Here is a 14,459-nt window from a genome sequence, read left to right as displayed (position 1 = left end):
GGAAATTCTCTTAATAAGATTAGAGAGGAAGAAACAAAGTGATTTTGTTTGTGGTTGGTTATCAAAATCTTTCACTTCTTTTTTTTTTTAAGTCTTTACCTTCTGTCTTAGAATCCATACTAAGTATTCCTCTCATCTCCAGGTCTGGCTCTCTATCTAGTCCTGAGCCACCTAGCTGCCTCCATCTCCTAACTATCTTAAAGAAAGATGTGTTTTGATTTTAAGATTGCTGAGAATCAGCCTAATAGCACCAGGCTTTAAATACCTGCAGGTTCAGCTGTACTAAGTCTGCCTCTCTCTTGGCTAAGGCTGTTTCCAGGATACTATTGTGTTCCCGTAAGGCTGCATTGGACTGTCCGAGACCTGTAAGCTTTCCCCGCTCGTGCTCTAATTCAAGAGCCAACTTCTTATTTAACTCTTCAAGTCGCTTTATCTTCTTCCTAAAACCTCTGGATTCTTGGAGCTGTGGGAAAAAAATCACAGTAAAGGTCCACTGTGACGTAACCTGGTTGTGCATTTTAGTGAGTAAAATATTCTGATAAATAGTTATCATATAGAGAGCAGTGTTCAAAGAAACAGATCATACCAACAGATGTATATTACATATGTCCAGAAACTGCATTAGAAATTGTTCAATTCAAGAGGATACCAGACAATACTCAACAATATTAGAGCAAGAGATAGCTTTAACAATCACAAATTGCAGTCATGACCCTGTGCATTACTACAGCACCATTTCCTTGACTACATTCATGCTCCCATCCTTCCTGCTGCCCCATCTCATCCCTTTGGTCTCCCTTAACCTTTTTCTCCCCCAAGTCAAAGCGGAGACAAACACCTCATCCTCCAACTCGATGACCTTCTCCCTGTATTCTTCCAACTCTTGGCTGGTCAGGGAGATGATTTCCTGGAGCTCCTTCTCCAGCACCATCTTACTATGGCCAACAGTTTGCAGCTCCAGCTCTAGGACTTGGATTCGTTCCTGAAGACAGAGGCAGGGAGACAAGGGGTTCAGTTCATCCTGATTCATGATGGCACACAAAAACAGTCATACAACACATCAACTTCTCTTTGAACAAGGTTGGTTATAGGAGACAGGATTTGATTTTGGTAACTTATGCAAGTTTCCCACACAATGCAAATATTTTAATCCATTTCCTCAGAAGTTTTGTTTAAAATGGCTTTAGCTTTACTTACCCAAATTCGGTACATTTAATATGATAACTAATAAAATCACATGGCACAATTTTTGTTTTAGACTGGTAAAAGATAAAGAAGAGCTCTGAAATCAGTAAAGGATGACTCCTTTCATGGGAGGGGCCCATGTCATAAACAAGACTGCCATACTATAAAGTTGGCAGGAGTTCACCTTGTGAGACCCATGATAGCAATGGAAGCAAAGACTGCTGAACAGTAGGTATCGCCCTGACAAAATAGACCCTAAATGATAAAGGCTATGGGACATTTAAATGGTAGTTTAGAGTCCATGCTATAGAAATAATTAAAGGGAAAATCTATGCCCACAGATGATACTTTTGCCTGACTCCATAATTTATCCACTAATAAGTTCTCTAAGTGAGAAAAATTACATCATTTTAATAAATCAGAATACTTGGAGCTGGAAGGAACCTTAGGGATCATATAACCCAATGCTAGGTTCTACGTATGAAAACAGTGAGGCCCAGAAAGGAGGATACTGATTGCTGCTGTTCCTCCTATGGCTGCACTGTGAGTCCACATATCCAAGTGGGAGAGAGAGAGAGAGAGAGAAGGCGACATCTGCCTACATTTAGAGCGTGGCTGTTTCCTCCATCTGTAACTTGGGCTCTGAGTTTGTTCAATTCTGCTTCTGAGGATTCTTTGGCAGTGAGGGCTTCCTGTAGGCGACGGCTCAGGATGCCCACTGCATTTTCATAGGCTTTGTGCTTGGCCTTCATCTCTTTCTGGGCGTTGGTCAGATCTGAACCCAATCGCTTCATCTTTTGCTTTTGTTCTGTAATGGCCCTGGAGTACGGTAAAGGAGAAAAAACAAAAACAAAAACCTGAGCCTAAAAAAGTCCAACACTGAAATAAAATAAAATGTTTAACTTCATATAATCTGAGCTTGGAAGAAGCCTCAGAAGGCCTCTAGGACTAACTCATGTCACAATATGATCCAGGTCAAGGTTCCAGGGAGGAAGTGACAAAGAGTGACTCATTAAACCAAATATAATGCATGCAAGGTTTTCCTAAGTTTCAATTTGCATTTTCCTCTTCTCAGAGCACCTTGGTAAGGATTCTATAAAACTAGGGGGAAACTCTCCTTACAAACCTAAAAAACCATTCCTAACTCCCTTACTCACAGCAATAAATCAGTCCATATTCAAGGACAGGTTGGAGATAGTGAAGAGATCACTGAAAGATTGCAGGAGCAACATGGCTAATATGGAAATAGGCTTTGCATAACTTCCTATGTATAACTGAGATCGTATTTCTTTCGTTCTCAATGGATGGGGGAGGGGCAGAAAAGAGGGAGGGAATTCAGAACTCAAAATTTAAAAAATATGAATGTTAAAAATAAAAATAATAAATATATTTAAAAAGAAATAATTTACTAAACAATTAAAAGAAACATCTTGATGTGGGGATTATATTCCAAAAATCTTTTCTCATGGATAGTATGCCATGAATTGGCTAAGTCATTCCCCTTTTTGGTCTTCAGCTAAAAACAAGGGGGTTGGAGAGAGGAAGTATAAGGTTACTTCTGGCTCTGACATTCTTTTATTAAAAAGGAGGACTTTTAAGGGATCGCTGACTCAGTGGATTGAGAGTCAGGCACAGAGATGGAAGGTCTTGGGTTCAAATTTGACAACAGGTACCTCCCAGCTGTATGACCCTGGGCAAGACATTTAACCCCCATGGCCAAGCCTTTATTGTTCTGCTTTGGAACCATTATTTAGTATTGATTAAAAAAAAAAAGCATGACTTGAAAGCTAAAAGATCATATCTGGATGCTGGGCTTAAACTTCTGCTATTTCCATCTGGAGGTTGTGATCTGCCATTTTATGAAGTAGAATGGCTATTCTAAAATAAGATACAAATGGAAGTTTTGCAGGATGAACCCAATTATAACCCAACTAGGAAAGCTTTCCATTTACCAGAATTCTGAAATGATTCCTTTTGTTGAGTTGTGGAACCTTTAACAAAGTAAATAATAGACCCTCAATTTATCTCATCTACCAACCCGGAGCATCCCATTTTGGCTTTTCTTTAGGTGGACCATGCCTACTGTGCTTCTTGACAAACAAGCATCAACCCAAAGGATAAAAATAAAAGTGAATTTCATTTTAGGATCTGGGAATATCCTGGGCAGAATAGACTAATAAAATTTCTGTGGGCTTGTAAACTTTTTTCCATATTCACAAGTACATTTATTTTTAACTTATTTTTTAAATTTAATTTAATATTTATATTTATTTATATATGTATATAAATAAATATATTTATATTTAACTTAATAATTAATAAATACATTTATTATTTAAAAAGCATTAGTGAAAACCTGACACATGCACAATTAAAGATAAATAGCCTGAAGCCAATAATAGTATCCACAAAATGTTTAAAAAACAAAACCCCAAAGGAAGGGTATATCTCTTTCAGAGATTTTTATATATGAGGAGATGTAGACAAGTACATAGAATGAGAAGGTATGCATGGTGGGAGATTTCTACTTGTGTAAAAAGGACTTTCATACATAATTACATACAGAATTGCACTGAAGCATATATCTGTATATATGGGTGTCTGCATTTCTAGATGGAGTTAACTATACATACTCATCATATGTAGTTATAGAAATTAAACTTGTGATGAATTCATACCCACACAAACATTGTGACACGTGTTCATGTAAAGCTCATGCACGTACTGCCTTGGTCGTAGGCTGCTGCGCTACGTAAGTCATCATGCTCAGGGGCACACTTACTTTCTGGCTTCCAGTTGCATTTGTTCTACTTGTTGTTTCAACACTTCATTCGCCTCTGTAAGAGATGCCATTTGTTCTCTGTCAAACTGCAAAGACTTGAAAATGAGAGAGATGGATAAATAATGTGAGAGGTATGGTAAGGAATCATCTTTCACCTGCTCTGGGGTGGTTTGCTTTACAGCAGGAGCTGCTATTTTGGCAGGGGTCTGCTACTGAAGTGAACATGACTCCAGGGAGCCTGTAGGCTATGTGTGCACCTGAATGGACACAGCTGACAAAATGTTACTTGGGGCCCATCTGCCACCTCAGTTCTATGGACATTTGCTCCTGCCCTGGTGAGAGCCTGCCCCCCCCCCTCCCCCCCATCCTGAATAAGATACTCTGGAGAAGCCAGAGAGTTGAGTCCTTGTAAAAAACTTCTTGGTAGTCTTAAGTGTCATCACTAGAAATCCCCAGTAGATGACTCCAACAGTAGTGCCCAGACCTGTAACTGTGTCTCCAGTTCGTCTCGTTCTCTCTGTACCAGTTGGAGCTGTCCTTCGAGGTCAGTCATTTGCTGGTGAACTTGGGATACTTCTTTCTGTAACTTGGACTGTTCCACTTCCACTGACTTCTTTTCACCTTGAAGCTTGATTAATTCCTGCCTCAGACTCCTCATCTCTAAGTCCAGTCTTTTCTTTGTGGCTTTCAATTCGCTGATCAGCTGGTCTTTTGAATTCGCATCTCTCCGGTATGCCTCCACCATCACCTACTAGGACATACTAGAATTATAGACTGTTCTTAGGATGTGGTATGTAAAGTGACTCTTCTTAATTAAAAATCCTAGTTTTAATAGTTTCTGCCCTCAAGCTCTATAAACAACTTTTTAAATGGGGGAGCTTGTGATAAAGTTTATAAATATATTTTAAGAAACAAAAAAAAAAACACCAAGGATTAAAAGTCCAAGGGTAATGCATCTATCTAAAGAATGTATCATATCAATATGAATTTTCACGTGTCACTTTTATTCAAAGAAAATGATGAACAGCTTCACTCTACCTTTTGTTGAAGAAACTGCTCCTTCACTTTCTGAGTCTGTTTTTTCAGAGCAATGCTTTCTTGCTGCAGGTTTTCTACCTGTGACAGAAATGAAGACACACTCTGTCACACCAGTAGGGATCCAGAGAGACATTTCGTCCAAACAACCATCATCTGAGTGTCTGTTTTTGTTCTCAAACACCACCTACCCTTTTTTCCTAACTTCTTACCTTCTTTCTAACTTCTTACCTTCCTTCTGGCTTCCCAGGTTCATTTACAACCTTGAGGGATCCTAACCCATATGTTAGATTCAATCCCTGGACAATTCCTAGCCACCTGATCTCAACAATACTTTTCCACTTTCCAACCACAGGATCATTAACCTAATTTGGGGAGACTTCACTTCTCACCTGGATTATTCCATACACTTCATACTTGGTGCTTCCAGTCATTCTCTTCTCCAATTTATTTTCCATAAAGCTGGCAAATACATAGTTTACTGATGTCTTTAGTCATTTCACTACCCATTTTCAGAGGATCCTGCTCTGGGGTCACATCTGAGAGTATCAGCAATGTTCCATGCCTGTAGTTCATCTTTTCTCTACTTAAAGAAGTTTTCACCACCTGACTTGAGCTCAAATGCTTTCTGACTGATTTTCACTGACATTGAGTCCTTGTGTGTAATGATCTCTTGACTGCTTGCTCTGCATCATCAATTCATACAAATCTTCCTCTATTTCTATGAATGCTTCTTACAGCACAATTAATATTCCATTATATTAATATACTACATTTTGTTCAGCCATTGCTCAACTGAAGGACATTCATTCTGTTTCTAATTTTTGTAGCTACTACAAAATGTGCTCCTGGGAATATTCTGGTTATAAATGTCATCTTTCTGTCTTTAATTTCTGGGTCAAAGGATATGGACAGTTGTCAAATTAATATTTCTAAGACACAAGTAGAGTCATGCCATTCTCTTGCTCAAATATCTTTAATGGGTGCATTAATTTGCATGTATATAGGATAATAAAAATAAATTCTACAACCTTGCTCCACAGTCGCCCTCTCACTACTGCAGGTTTATTTCTTCTTATCCTTCTTCCATTTACTATTGCTTTCTACTAGTTGGCCCCTCAAATTCAAAATGCTATTTCCATTTCTTTTGCATGGGTGACCCCATGCCTGGAATATATTCCTCCTCTCAGGTTTCCTAGCAGCCTTCGAGATGCTAGTATCCAGTACTACCTACTTATGAAGCAGCTCCTGTTCCCCATGGATTTCTCTCTCCTCAAATGATCTCATTTTTACTTACCTGTGTACATATTGGATTCTACAAGCCCACAAATGGAGTGGAACTTCCTTTATTTTTATATCTCTATCACTGAGTCACCTTGCCACATGATGCTTAATAAACCCTGCCAGTCCCACCCCTATAGTGCTACAAATGGTACAGTCTGAAGGCTTCCCTACTTCCTAACCTAGAGATGTTTCACTAAGATACTCTGATGCCCTAGACAGAACTGAAGTCAAAACAAAGCACAAATGAGATTTACACATTTATCAGGAATAAGGAGGGGCAATGTTTTGAATTAGTGGCTTATATATTTAATCAACAGACCCCTAAATCCTAGCAAGAGAAAGACTCTGAGAATAATTTGTAGTCAGAGATTTAGGAAATCAGCTAACCTCTTCCAAAACACAAAGTACTTGCTTCCCTCTTTTGTTCTCTTAACTATGCCAGTGACACTTAAGAGATGATTTGGAAGAATTGATTGGTTCTGTCTACCCCAGTTAGTTTGGCCCCAATAACGTAGTGAACAAATACATTAAAATGAACCAAAGATCATTCTGCCACATGGGACTACAGTTTACTTCTAGATAGCATGCCCTTAGGTTAGAAGAGGAGGGAGTTGATATTCAGGCTTAAATCATAAAGTTTCTTTCTGATGGTTATTTAGGATTAGGTATAGATAAATTCCTTCTTCCTGAGTTAGTTGCCTTCAGTCACCTGGAAAAGAGCAGAGCTGACCAATGGCATCCTGTGATGACAGGCCCTCTCATATCCCTCCCTTGAAATAGCTCTTAAAGGTCTCAAGTACAGAAGAGGATATCCAACCTCCATTCAGGGAGTATTCACAAAAAGCCTCTGTAAAAATAGGATGAATCAGAATTATGGAATATAATTAAAGGAGCATCTAGGAAACATAGACTCAGGATTGGTTCCAGGGCTTACCAGCCTCAGTTTTAAAATCTGTAAAATGGTAATGGTAATACCTACCCTACTTATCTCAATTGAGCTAAATAGTAGAAAAGCTCTTTTTTAGTATATATAATCCAATTCAAATGAAGAAATTATCAATATATCAGCCATGTGACAGCCAGTTTGAGAGACATCTTTCCTGATCTTTTCAAACTTTTTCAAAATGCCCAGGACTTTTTTCTGTGAATGTTATATCCCTCTGTGGACAACATGTCTTGGACCCAGCAGATACTCAGTGGATATCTGCTGAATTACTATTACTATATTGATGATAATGAATATTCAAACTCTAGTTGATATTCCAGGGATTCCAGGGTAATGTATGCTTGTCATCCTAACCCTTTACTGATGTTGATGCAGGAAATTGTCTGGCTCACTCTTACAACCAACAGCATGGAAAAGAGAGTAAGCGCAGGCCTTCTCCTTGTGTGGTCATGGAAGAGCTGCTGGCCCTGCATAGCCCATCTGCCTGAAGATAATAACTTCAGGCCCTGAACAGGAGAAATGATGTGCTTGAGGGCACCAAGGGACAACCTGGACCTGGGACCACTGACTCCCAACCAAGTACTCTCCACTATGCTGTACTGTCTCATGGGAGTCAGACCTAAAAGTGTCTCTAGAGTCTGTTCTTCTCTATTTACATTTATTTATCTTCTCTTCTCTCTAGGTTTTGAGGACATGCCTCTCCTGTTTCTCCTTCTCTGTCTCCTTTGTTGGATCTTCCTCCCTCTGGGTTCTGTCTTGGTCCTCTTCTCTTTTTCCTCTATACAATTTCACATGTTCATCTCATCTGCGCCCAAGGATTTAATGACCATCTTTATGCCGATTCTCAAATCTATCTATCCTGCCCCAATCTCTCTGCTGACATCCACTCTTTCATCTCCAGTTGTCCTTCAGACATCTCAAACTGGATTTCCAGTAGACATTCTAAACTCATTATGTCTAAAACAGAATCACCTGTCCTTTCCCCTAAATCTTCCCTGTTGCTTCCTTCCTTAAAGGGCAACATCTTCCAGCCCCTCAGGCTCTCAACCTAGGAGCCATTCTAGGGTCCTCATTGTCTCTCAATGTCCATATCCAATTTGTTGCCGAAGCCTGTTGATTTCACCTCTGCAATATCTCTCGAATATTGGCCCCTTCTCTCCATCTTTCACTGCTACCCCTCTAGGGTAGACCCTCATCATAGGACTACTGCAATAGTGTGCTGGTGAATCTGTCTGCTTTAAGTCTCTTGCTATTCTGACTCACCATCTATTCAGCATAAAGTGATTTTCCTAAAGCTCAGGTATGGTCATGTCACTCCCTCATTCCCCCAATAAACTTCTGGGGCTCTCTACTGCCTCCAGGATCAGAGACAAAACACTTTGGCATTCAAAAGTCCTGAAAAATCTGGCTCCTTCCCACCTTCCCAGTCTTCTTATACCTTATTCCCCAATACATACTCTTTGATCCAGTGACACTATCCTTCTGGCTATTCCAGGAACAAGACACTGCATCTCTCAGCTCTGGACATATTTTCAGGCTGCTTCTCATGCCTAGAATTTTCTCTCTCTACTCTGACTACCAACCTCTCTGGCTTCCTTTAAGTCTCTACTAAAATCTACAGGAACCATTCCCAACTCTTCTTATTTGAATGCCTTCCCACTGTTCATTTTTGTTTGGTAAACAGCCTATGGCCACTCCCATTAGACTGTGAGCCCCTTGAGAGTAAGAATTGTCTTTTGCCTCCCCCATTGTGCTTCACACAGTGACTGGCACATAGAGACCACTTAATAAATGTTTACTGACTAATTGTTTTCAGAAAACAAATTGAGATTCTGAGGTATGAAGGAATTTGCCCTATGTGACGGTGTGTTAATAAAAGTCAGATGGGAAACCCAGGTCTCTGGATTCCAGGTATAGAACCTTTTGTGAATTATCTCAAAAGGCTGGTGCAGCCGGCTATCCAATTTGACAATTCTCACAAAAGACAGATAGTACAATTTAACTCTGTATATCTTGGACTCTAGACATAGCGATCAAGAATAGTAGTGAAAAGAAAGCTATTATGCCTAAAAGGAAATAGCTGCCAAAAGATGGATCATGGCTCTCCAGGGAAGGATGCCAGAGGCCCTGTGGCCCAATGAGGCAACAGTGGCCTTGGAAGTGGCCTGGAAGGTAGGTCTCTGCCCTGCAGTCAGGGCTCCCTATACTGCCATCTCTGAATTCTATCTTTCTCTCAAGCCAATCTCTGCCCTTTAGGAGCTCTAATGTGTTTGTTCCTCAAGGAAAAATTATAGGCAAACTTAAAACATTTCCCTGAGTAAGCACTTCTCCTCTGACCCCAGCACATGTAGCTCAATGAGCAGCCCATTTCCTTACCTGACTGCACTTGACTGCTATCTCCTGTCTCAGCTGCTCCAGGAGCTCCGCGGTGGCATCTGCATCCTCTTCCAGCTGCTGGGCACCTCGGTCAAACTCCTCTTTGCCTGCCCGGGCTGCCTGCAGTGCTACCTCCAGGACGATTTTCTCATTCTGCAGAAATTGGACCATGTCGTCTTTGGTGGCAGCATCTCCCTGGAGCTCTTCTAGCTGGGCCTGCAGCTCCTCATGGCGGGTCTGCAGCTCACTGAGAGCCTGCTCCCGGGTGTGTAGAGTCTCCTGGCTAAGGGTGAGCTGCTTCATGAGGTCCAGGTGCTCCTGCTGCAGAGTGTCCAGCTGCAGGTCTCGCTGATGCAAAGTTAGCTTTACCTGAAGGAAAACAACACCATGAGCCACAGCTATCCAACACTACACCATCAGTGTTCACTTATCCCTTCCATAGGCCAATGTTTAGGTTTTAAACAAACAGGTTTAGGTTTAAACAAACAAAACCAGAGAAACATTTGAGTGTGGGCTATCATGCCATACTGGAGCATATGCTTCATGCCTATTTCTCTGGTTCTCTTGGACCAGATCTGTGGTCTTAGGAGCAGAGGGAAATGTATGTGTATGAGCTTGGTTCATTAAAGATAGGCAGTTCCCAGGTAAAATACATTCTGGTAGAATTTTCTGGGGCTCTCAGGGGTTAAATGATTTGTCCATGGTTACTAAGATTGTACTGCAGGCTGGATCTGAACCTCAGTCTTCTGGACTCAAAGGATGAGCCTCTCCCTACTAGGCACACAGCCTCTGTCCACAGGTATACATTACACAGTTGGCAATTAACTTTGTAATTTTACTATTAAACCAAATTAAAAAAACTGCCCAGGGAACAAAAACATTTGTGTCAACCGAGTATATAGGCCTGGGCTACACCCTCACCTGCTGGAGCTGCTGCTCCAAGGAAGTGGCAGACTCGGCCATTTTTTGTAAGTGCTCCTTTTCATCCTCAAACTCCTCCAGTTTCCTCTGCAGGTCTTCTTCCACTAAGGTCTTGGCTTCTTGGATCTGAATAAATGCTGCTTCCTGGTCTAGCATGTCTGCCTAAACACAAAAGTCACAAAAGGTTATACATGAGACACCCAGCCACTCCATTCCTTACCAGGCCTCAGCTGACAGCAATGAGCAGGCCTCTTCAGGGCCTTTCTGGAAGTCATCAGATAAGCAAACTTTATGACTGGTTTGCCTTTCAAAATACAATGACAAGACAGTGATAAAAAAAAATATGGCCTGGTACTAGTATATATAGTAATCACTACATTTTTCTCCCCAACAGAACCTCACTAGACATCCTCAGGAAGTCATTTAACCCTTATTGCCTAGCCCTTACTGTTCTTCTACCTTGGAACCAATACACAGTATTAAAAAAAAAAAAGAGAGAGACTTTATAAAGGACAGGAGCTTTTCTTTCAAGTCACACAAATAGAGTCCTTTCCACAGCCAAAGCAATAAACACATCATGTAACTATTCCCTAAGTCGGATAACTGTGGTACATAAAAACACATGCATAGGATGCTTGTTCCCTCTAAGAAGACTCTGAAGTTCAAGTTCCACAGACCCACTCAAGGGAATGTTCTTTAAAGAAGGAGCAGAGGGGGCAATGAGGATTAGGGAATCTTGAGTATGATCCCAGTTTTAGGAGGAACAAATGGATGCTACCTTGGATATAAGTACCATTTGTCTCTCCCCAGGAACCACAGAGAACATGGACCGAAGAGAGGTAGTAATGGTGCTAGCTTAAGGTCAGAATTCAGGTGGGTTAACAATCTATCCCTACTTAAAAGTAAGAAGTTTTTACCTTGAATCTATGACTAAACAGTAATGGAAACCAAAAATGTGACAAATCCTTACCTCTATGTTTTGTAACTGGACAGCAATCCGTTCCTTTTCCTTGATGGACCTCTGCTGAGTCTCTGTTAGTTGATGGGACAATGACACGTTCTCAAGTTTAAGGTGCTCCAGAATGCCTGCCTGGGTCATCTGCCCAACCTTGGGAGAAAAAAGAGAATATGAAGTTCAAAAGTTAACTGTACTCAAAGAGTGTAAGAAACATCTTTTGAGGTTTACTAAATGTGTTTCAAATACCTGTACTTTGCCACTTCCATCCACTATTCTTATTAAGTATCATCAGCTCTAGGTAACCCAAGGCAGTGGGAATCAGATTGAAAACCATTTGATGACTGACCTGCTTGGGCATAATGCATCTTATACTCATCCTGACATTCTGCTTCCATTGGGGGAATGAAGGGAGGAATATAATTAGGAACCCAAGCAATTTCTGAAAACTTTGCAAAAGACTTGGAGGTGACAATCATGTGAGAGAAGGAGCATTCTGTGGAGCCAGAGGACCCGAGTTTGAATCTGAGAGTTGCCAATTATTAGCCATGTGACATTCACTTACCTTTTAGGTCCCCCTGTAAAATGAAACCATATTATCTTCCTTCTAGGAATGTTTTAAGGATTGAATGAGAATGTATAAGTACTTTGTATGCTGTAAAGTGCTTTATGGATGTCAATTATCATTATTAGTGTTCATGAGTGATAGATTGATGGAAATATGAAGGAAGACTATAGGAGCTTGCTCCAGGATCCAGTTCTATTTCATATTTTATTTTTTAAAACCCTTACCTTCTGTCTTAGAATTAACAGTAAGTATTGGTTCGAAGGCAGAAGAATAATATAAGCTGGGCAGCTGGTCTTAAGTGACTTGCCCAGGGTCACAAAGCTAGGAAATGTCTAAGCTAGATTGTTCAAAGGATTTCCCATCTCTAGGCCTGGCTCTCTATCCACTGAGCCACCTAGCTGGCCCTGTCTCATATTTAATTAATGATTAGGAGACATAAATGGCATGTTTAGAAAACTATAGATGACACAAAGCTAAGAGGGAGTAGGTATTATATCCAATGAAAGAATTCAGATTTTAAAAGATCTGGTTAGAATAAAACTATTAATAGGAACTGAACTTGTGATTTCATCAGAATAGAGAACCCTCAGATGAGGAAACTATCAATACAGATCAGTACCTTCTGTCTTAGAAACTAAAAATAATCAAATTAAATTTGATATGGATAAAAATAAAGTCTTAATCTAATATTTTTAAAAAATCAAGGAAAGGGTGGGATTGGGCTTAATAGTAGTTCTTGTAAAAAGAAATTTGTAGAAGTTCCATCAATAGTATAATGGGGCTACCCAAAGCTTTAATGCACTGAAGGTTTCAGTGCCCCAAGACATGAGCAGTAACAGTGCCAGTGGACTCTGCAAGTCAGACTACATTGAGTGTTGTGTCCAGTCTGAGGGGTAACATCCTATGTAAACTAAAGTGCTCATCAGAGGAAGGCAATCAGGATGGTTAAAGGTGAAAACACTGCTAGGCTCACCTCCACTGTTGACTGACATGGAAGTTATGTTTTTATTCCCAGCATGGGTCAGTTAACCTCTCACCCAGCAGGCCAGTTCTCCTACTCCTCAACTAGTGCCCTATATAGTACAGATACTCAACTTGCAGCTCAGAGCCCCCAGATTCAGGTGATGTCCTGGCCTCAGCCTCCCCAGCAGTAGACTCCCAGTGAGTGTCACTGGGTCTGGCACCTCTTTCAATAGTGAAATATTGTCTAACTCTATGGTCTTGGCCCAAGGCTTTTGGACTCCACTTTGAGAATGACTGCTCTGGTCCTAATTGTGGATCAAAAATGATGAAGTACAAGAAAGCATTTGAGTCCTATAAAGGATCACAGAAAGCAGGATTATTAGGGCTCTTACTAGTATAATGCTATGAGCCACAAAGGGACTCTGTTTACCAAGCACCATGACAAAGTTGGGCAAAGACCAATAGTCTAGAAGATACAAACCATAATAAGGGAATAACAGTAAGGGAACTCATGAATTACAGATTAGGTCATTCCCTGGCAGAAAGCTCCAATAGCACTGGAAAATGAAAATTGTTTGGTTTACTAATGGATCTAGCAAAGAAACAAAACAAAAAACACAAACTATGTTGGGAAAAAGGCATAAACTTGAGAACTATTCACAAACATGCTAATTCTTACACTATGTGACATAAACTTGAAGATATGATTATGACTGTGCCCTAAGGCACTTAGGTAGAAAGGATGCTGGTGCATGTGGTAGATACACAGCACACACTCAAGGTGGCTGGCTTGGCAGCTGGTGGAAAGGCCTACCTGAATGTGGGCCATCTCGCTCTGTAGCCTGACCCGGGCCTCTTGGGCCAGTGCCAGCTGCTGCTGGTACCACTGCCGGACTTTCTGCAATGACGTGATCTCGGTCTGGGAGGCCTTGAGCCTGCTCGTCAGTGTGCTGCGCTCTAGCTGAACCTGTTGCAGTTGGTTCTGTAAGGCTGTCATCTGCTGTCGAAGGTCATGCACTAAAAACAAAGTCCATGTCAAGGTTAGCACTAGCTTTCTCTCTTGGAAAATCGGGGTTCTAAGAACAAGTCTCCCTTCCCTGTAGAAGAACAGACAGACACATACAGCTGTCAACATTATAGCAGATCTGAACAGGCGGGTAATGCCCACTGATCATTGGCAAGTCTGTTTGTGTTCACTATAATGGACAGCTGCGGTCCCTGCCCAAGCTGCGAGCCCATGAGAATCCAAGCTTGGGAAATCTAGAGAACTAGCCTTGTGTGTGCTCTTGGGGCTGGGCTTCCATATTAGGTCCACATGCCATACTGGGGCTTTGTCTGAACTCCTTCCTCAGTTACTGAGTCCTTGAAGCATTAGTAAAGTAACCCCATTTACTAACTGGCTAAGCACTGGTCTATACTGGGAAGTCTACCATAAGCATAAAGC

At 41.0% G+C, this 14,459-nt stretch overlaps 1 protein-coding gene across 7 annotated transcripts in view; it reads right to left on the bottom strand.

Moving 5' to 3' along the window:
* GOLGA3 (golgin A3) overlaps positions 1 to 14,459 on the bottom strand; it is a 51,260-nt gene that overhangs the window by 15,636 nt on the left and 21,165 nt on the right. For all 7 annotated transcript variants that reach the window (XM_056821948.1, XM_056821949.1, XM_056821950.1 and 4 more), the window contains 10 exons: positions 13,830 to 14,032; positions 11,500 to 11,637; positions 10,530 to 10,691; positions 9,609 to 9,977; positions 5,006 to 5,083; positions 4,452 to 4,715; positions 3,968 to 4,062; positions 1,788 to 2,004; positions 839 to 982; positions 266 to 463 (listed from right to left, as the gene is read on the bottom strand). In XM_056821948.1, the coding sequence (XP_056677926.1) occupies positions 266 to 463; positions 839 to 982; positions 1,788 to 2,004; positions 3,968 to 4,062; positions 4,452 to 4,715; positions 5,006 to 5,083; positions 9,609 to 9,977; positions 10,530 to 10,691; positions 11,500 to 11,637; positions 13,830 to 14,032 (1,868 nt within the window). The remainder of the gene's footprint in view (positions 1 to 265; positions 464 to 838; positions 983 to 1,787; positions 2,005 to 3,967; positions 4,063 to 4,451; positions 4,716 to 5,005; positions 5,084 to 9,608; positions 9,978 to 10,529; positions 10,692 to 11,499; positions 11,638 to 13,829; positions 14,033 to 14,459) is intronic.

Source organism: Monodelphis domestica, chromosome 3, assembly GCF_027887165.1.
Source record: "Monodelphis domestica isolate mMonDom1 chromosome 3, mMonDom1.pri, whole genome shotgun sequence".
Taxonomy (NCBI): Eukaryota; Metazoa; Chordata; class Mammalia; order Didelphimorphia; family Didelphidae; genus Monodelphis; species Monodelphis domestica.
The sequence above is the reverse complement of the archived record's forward strand: the minus strand, read 5'-3'. Positions and strand labels throughout refer to the sequence as shown.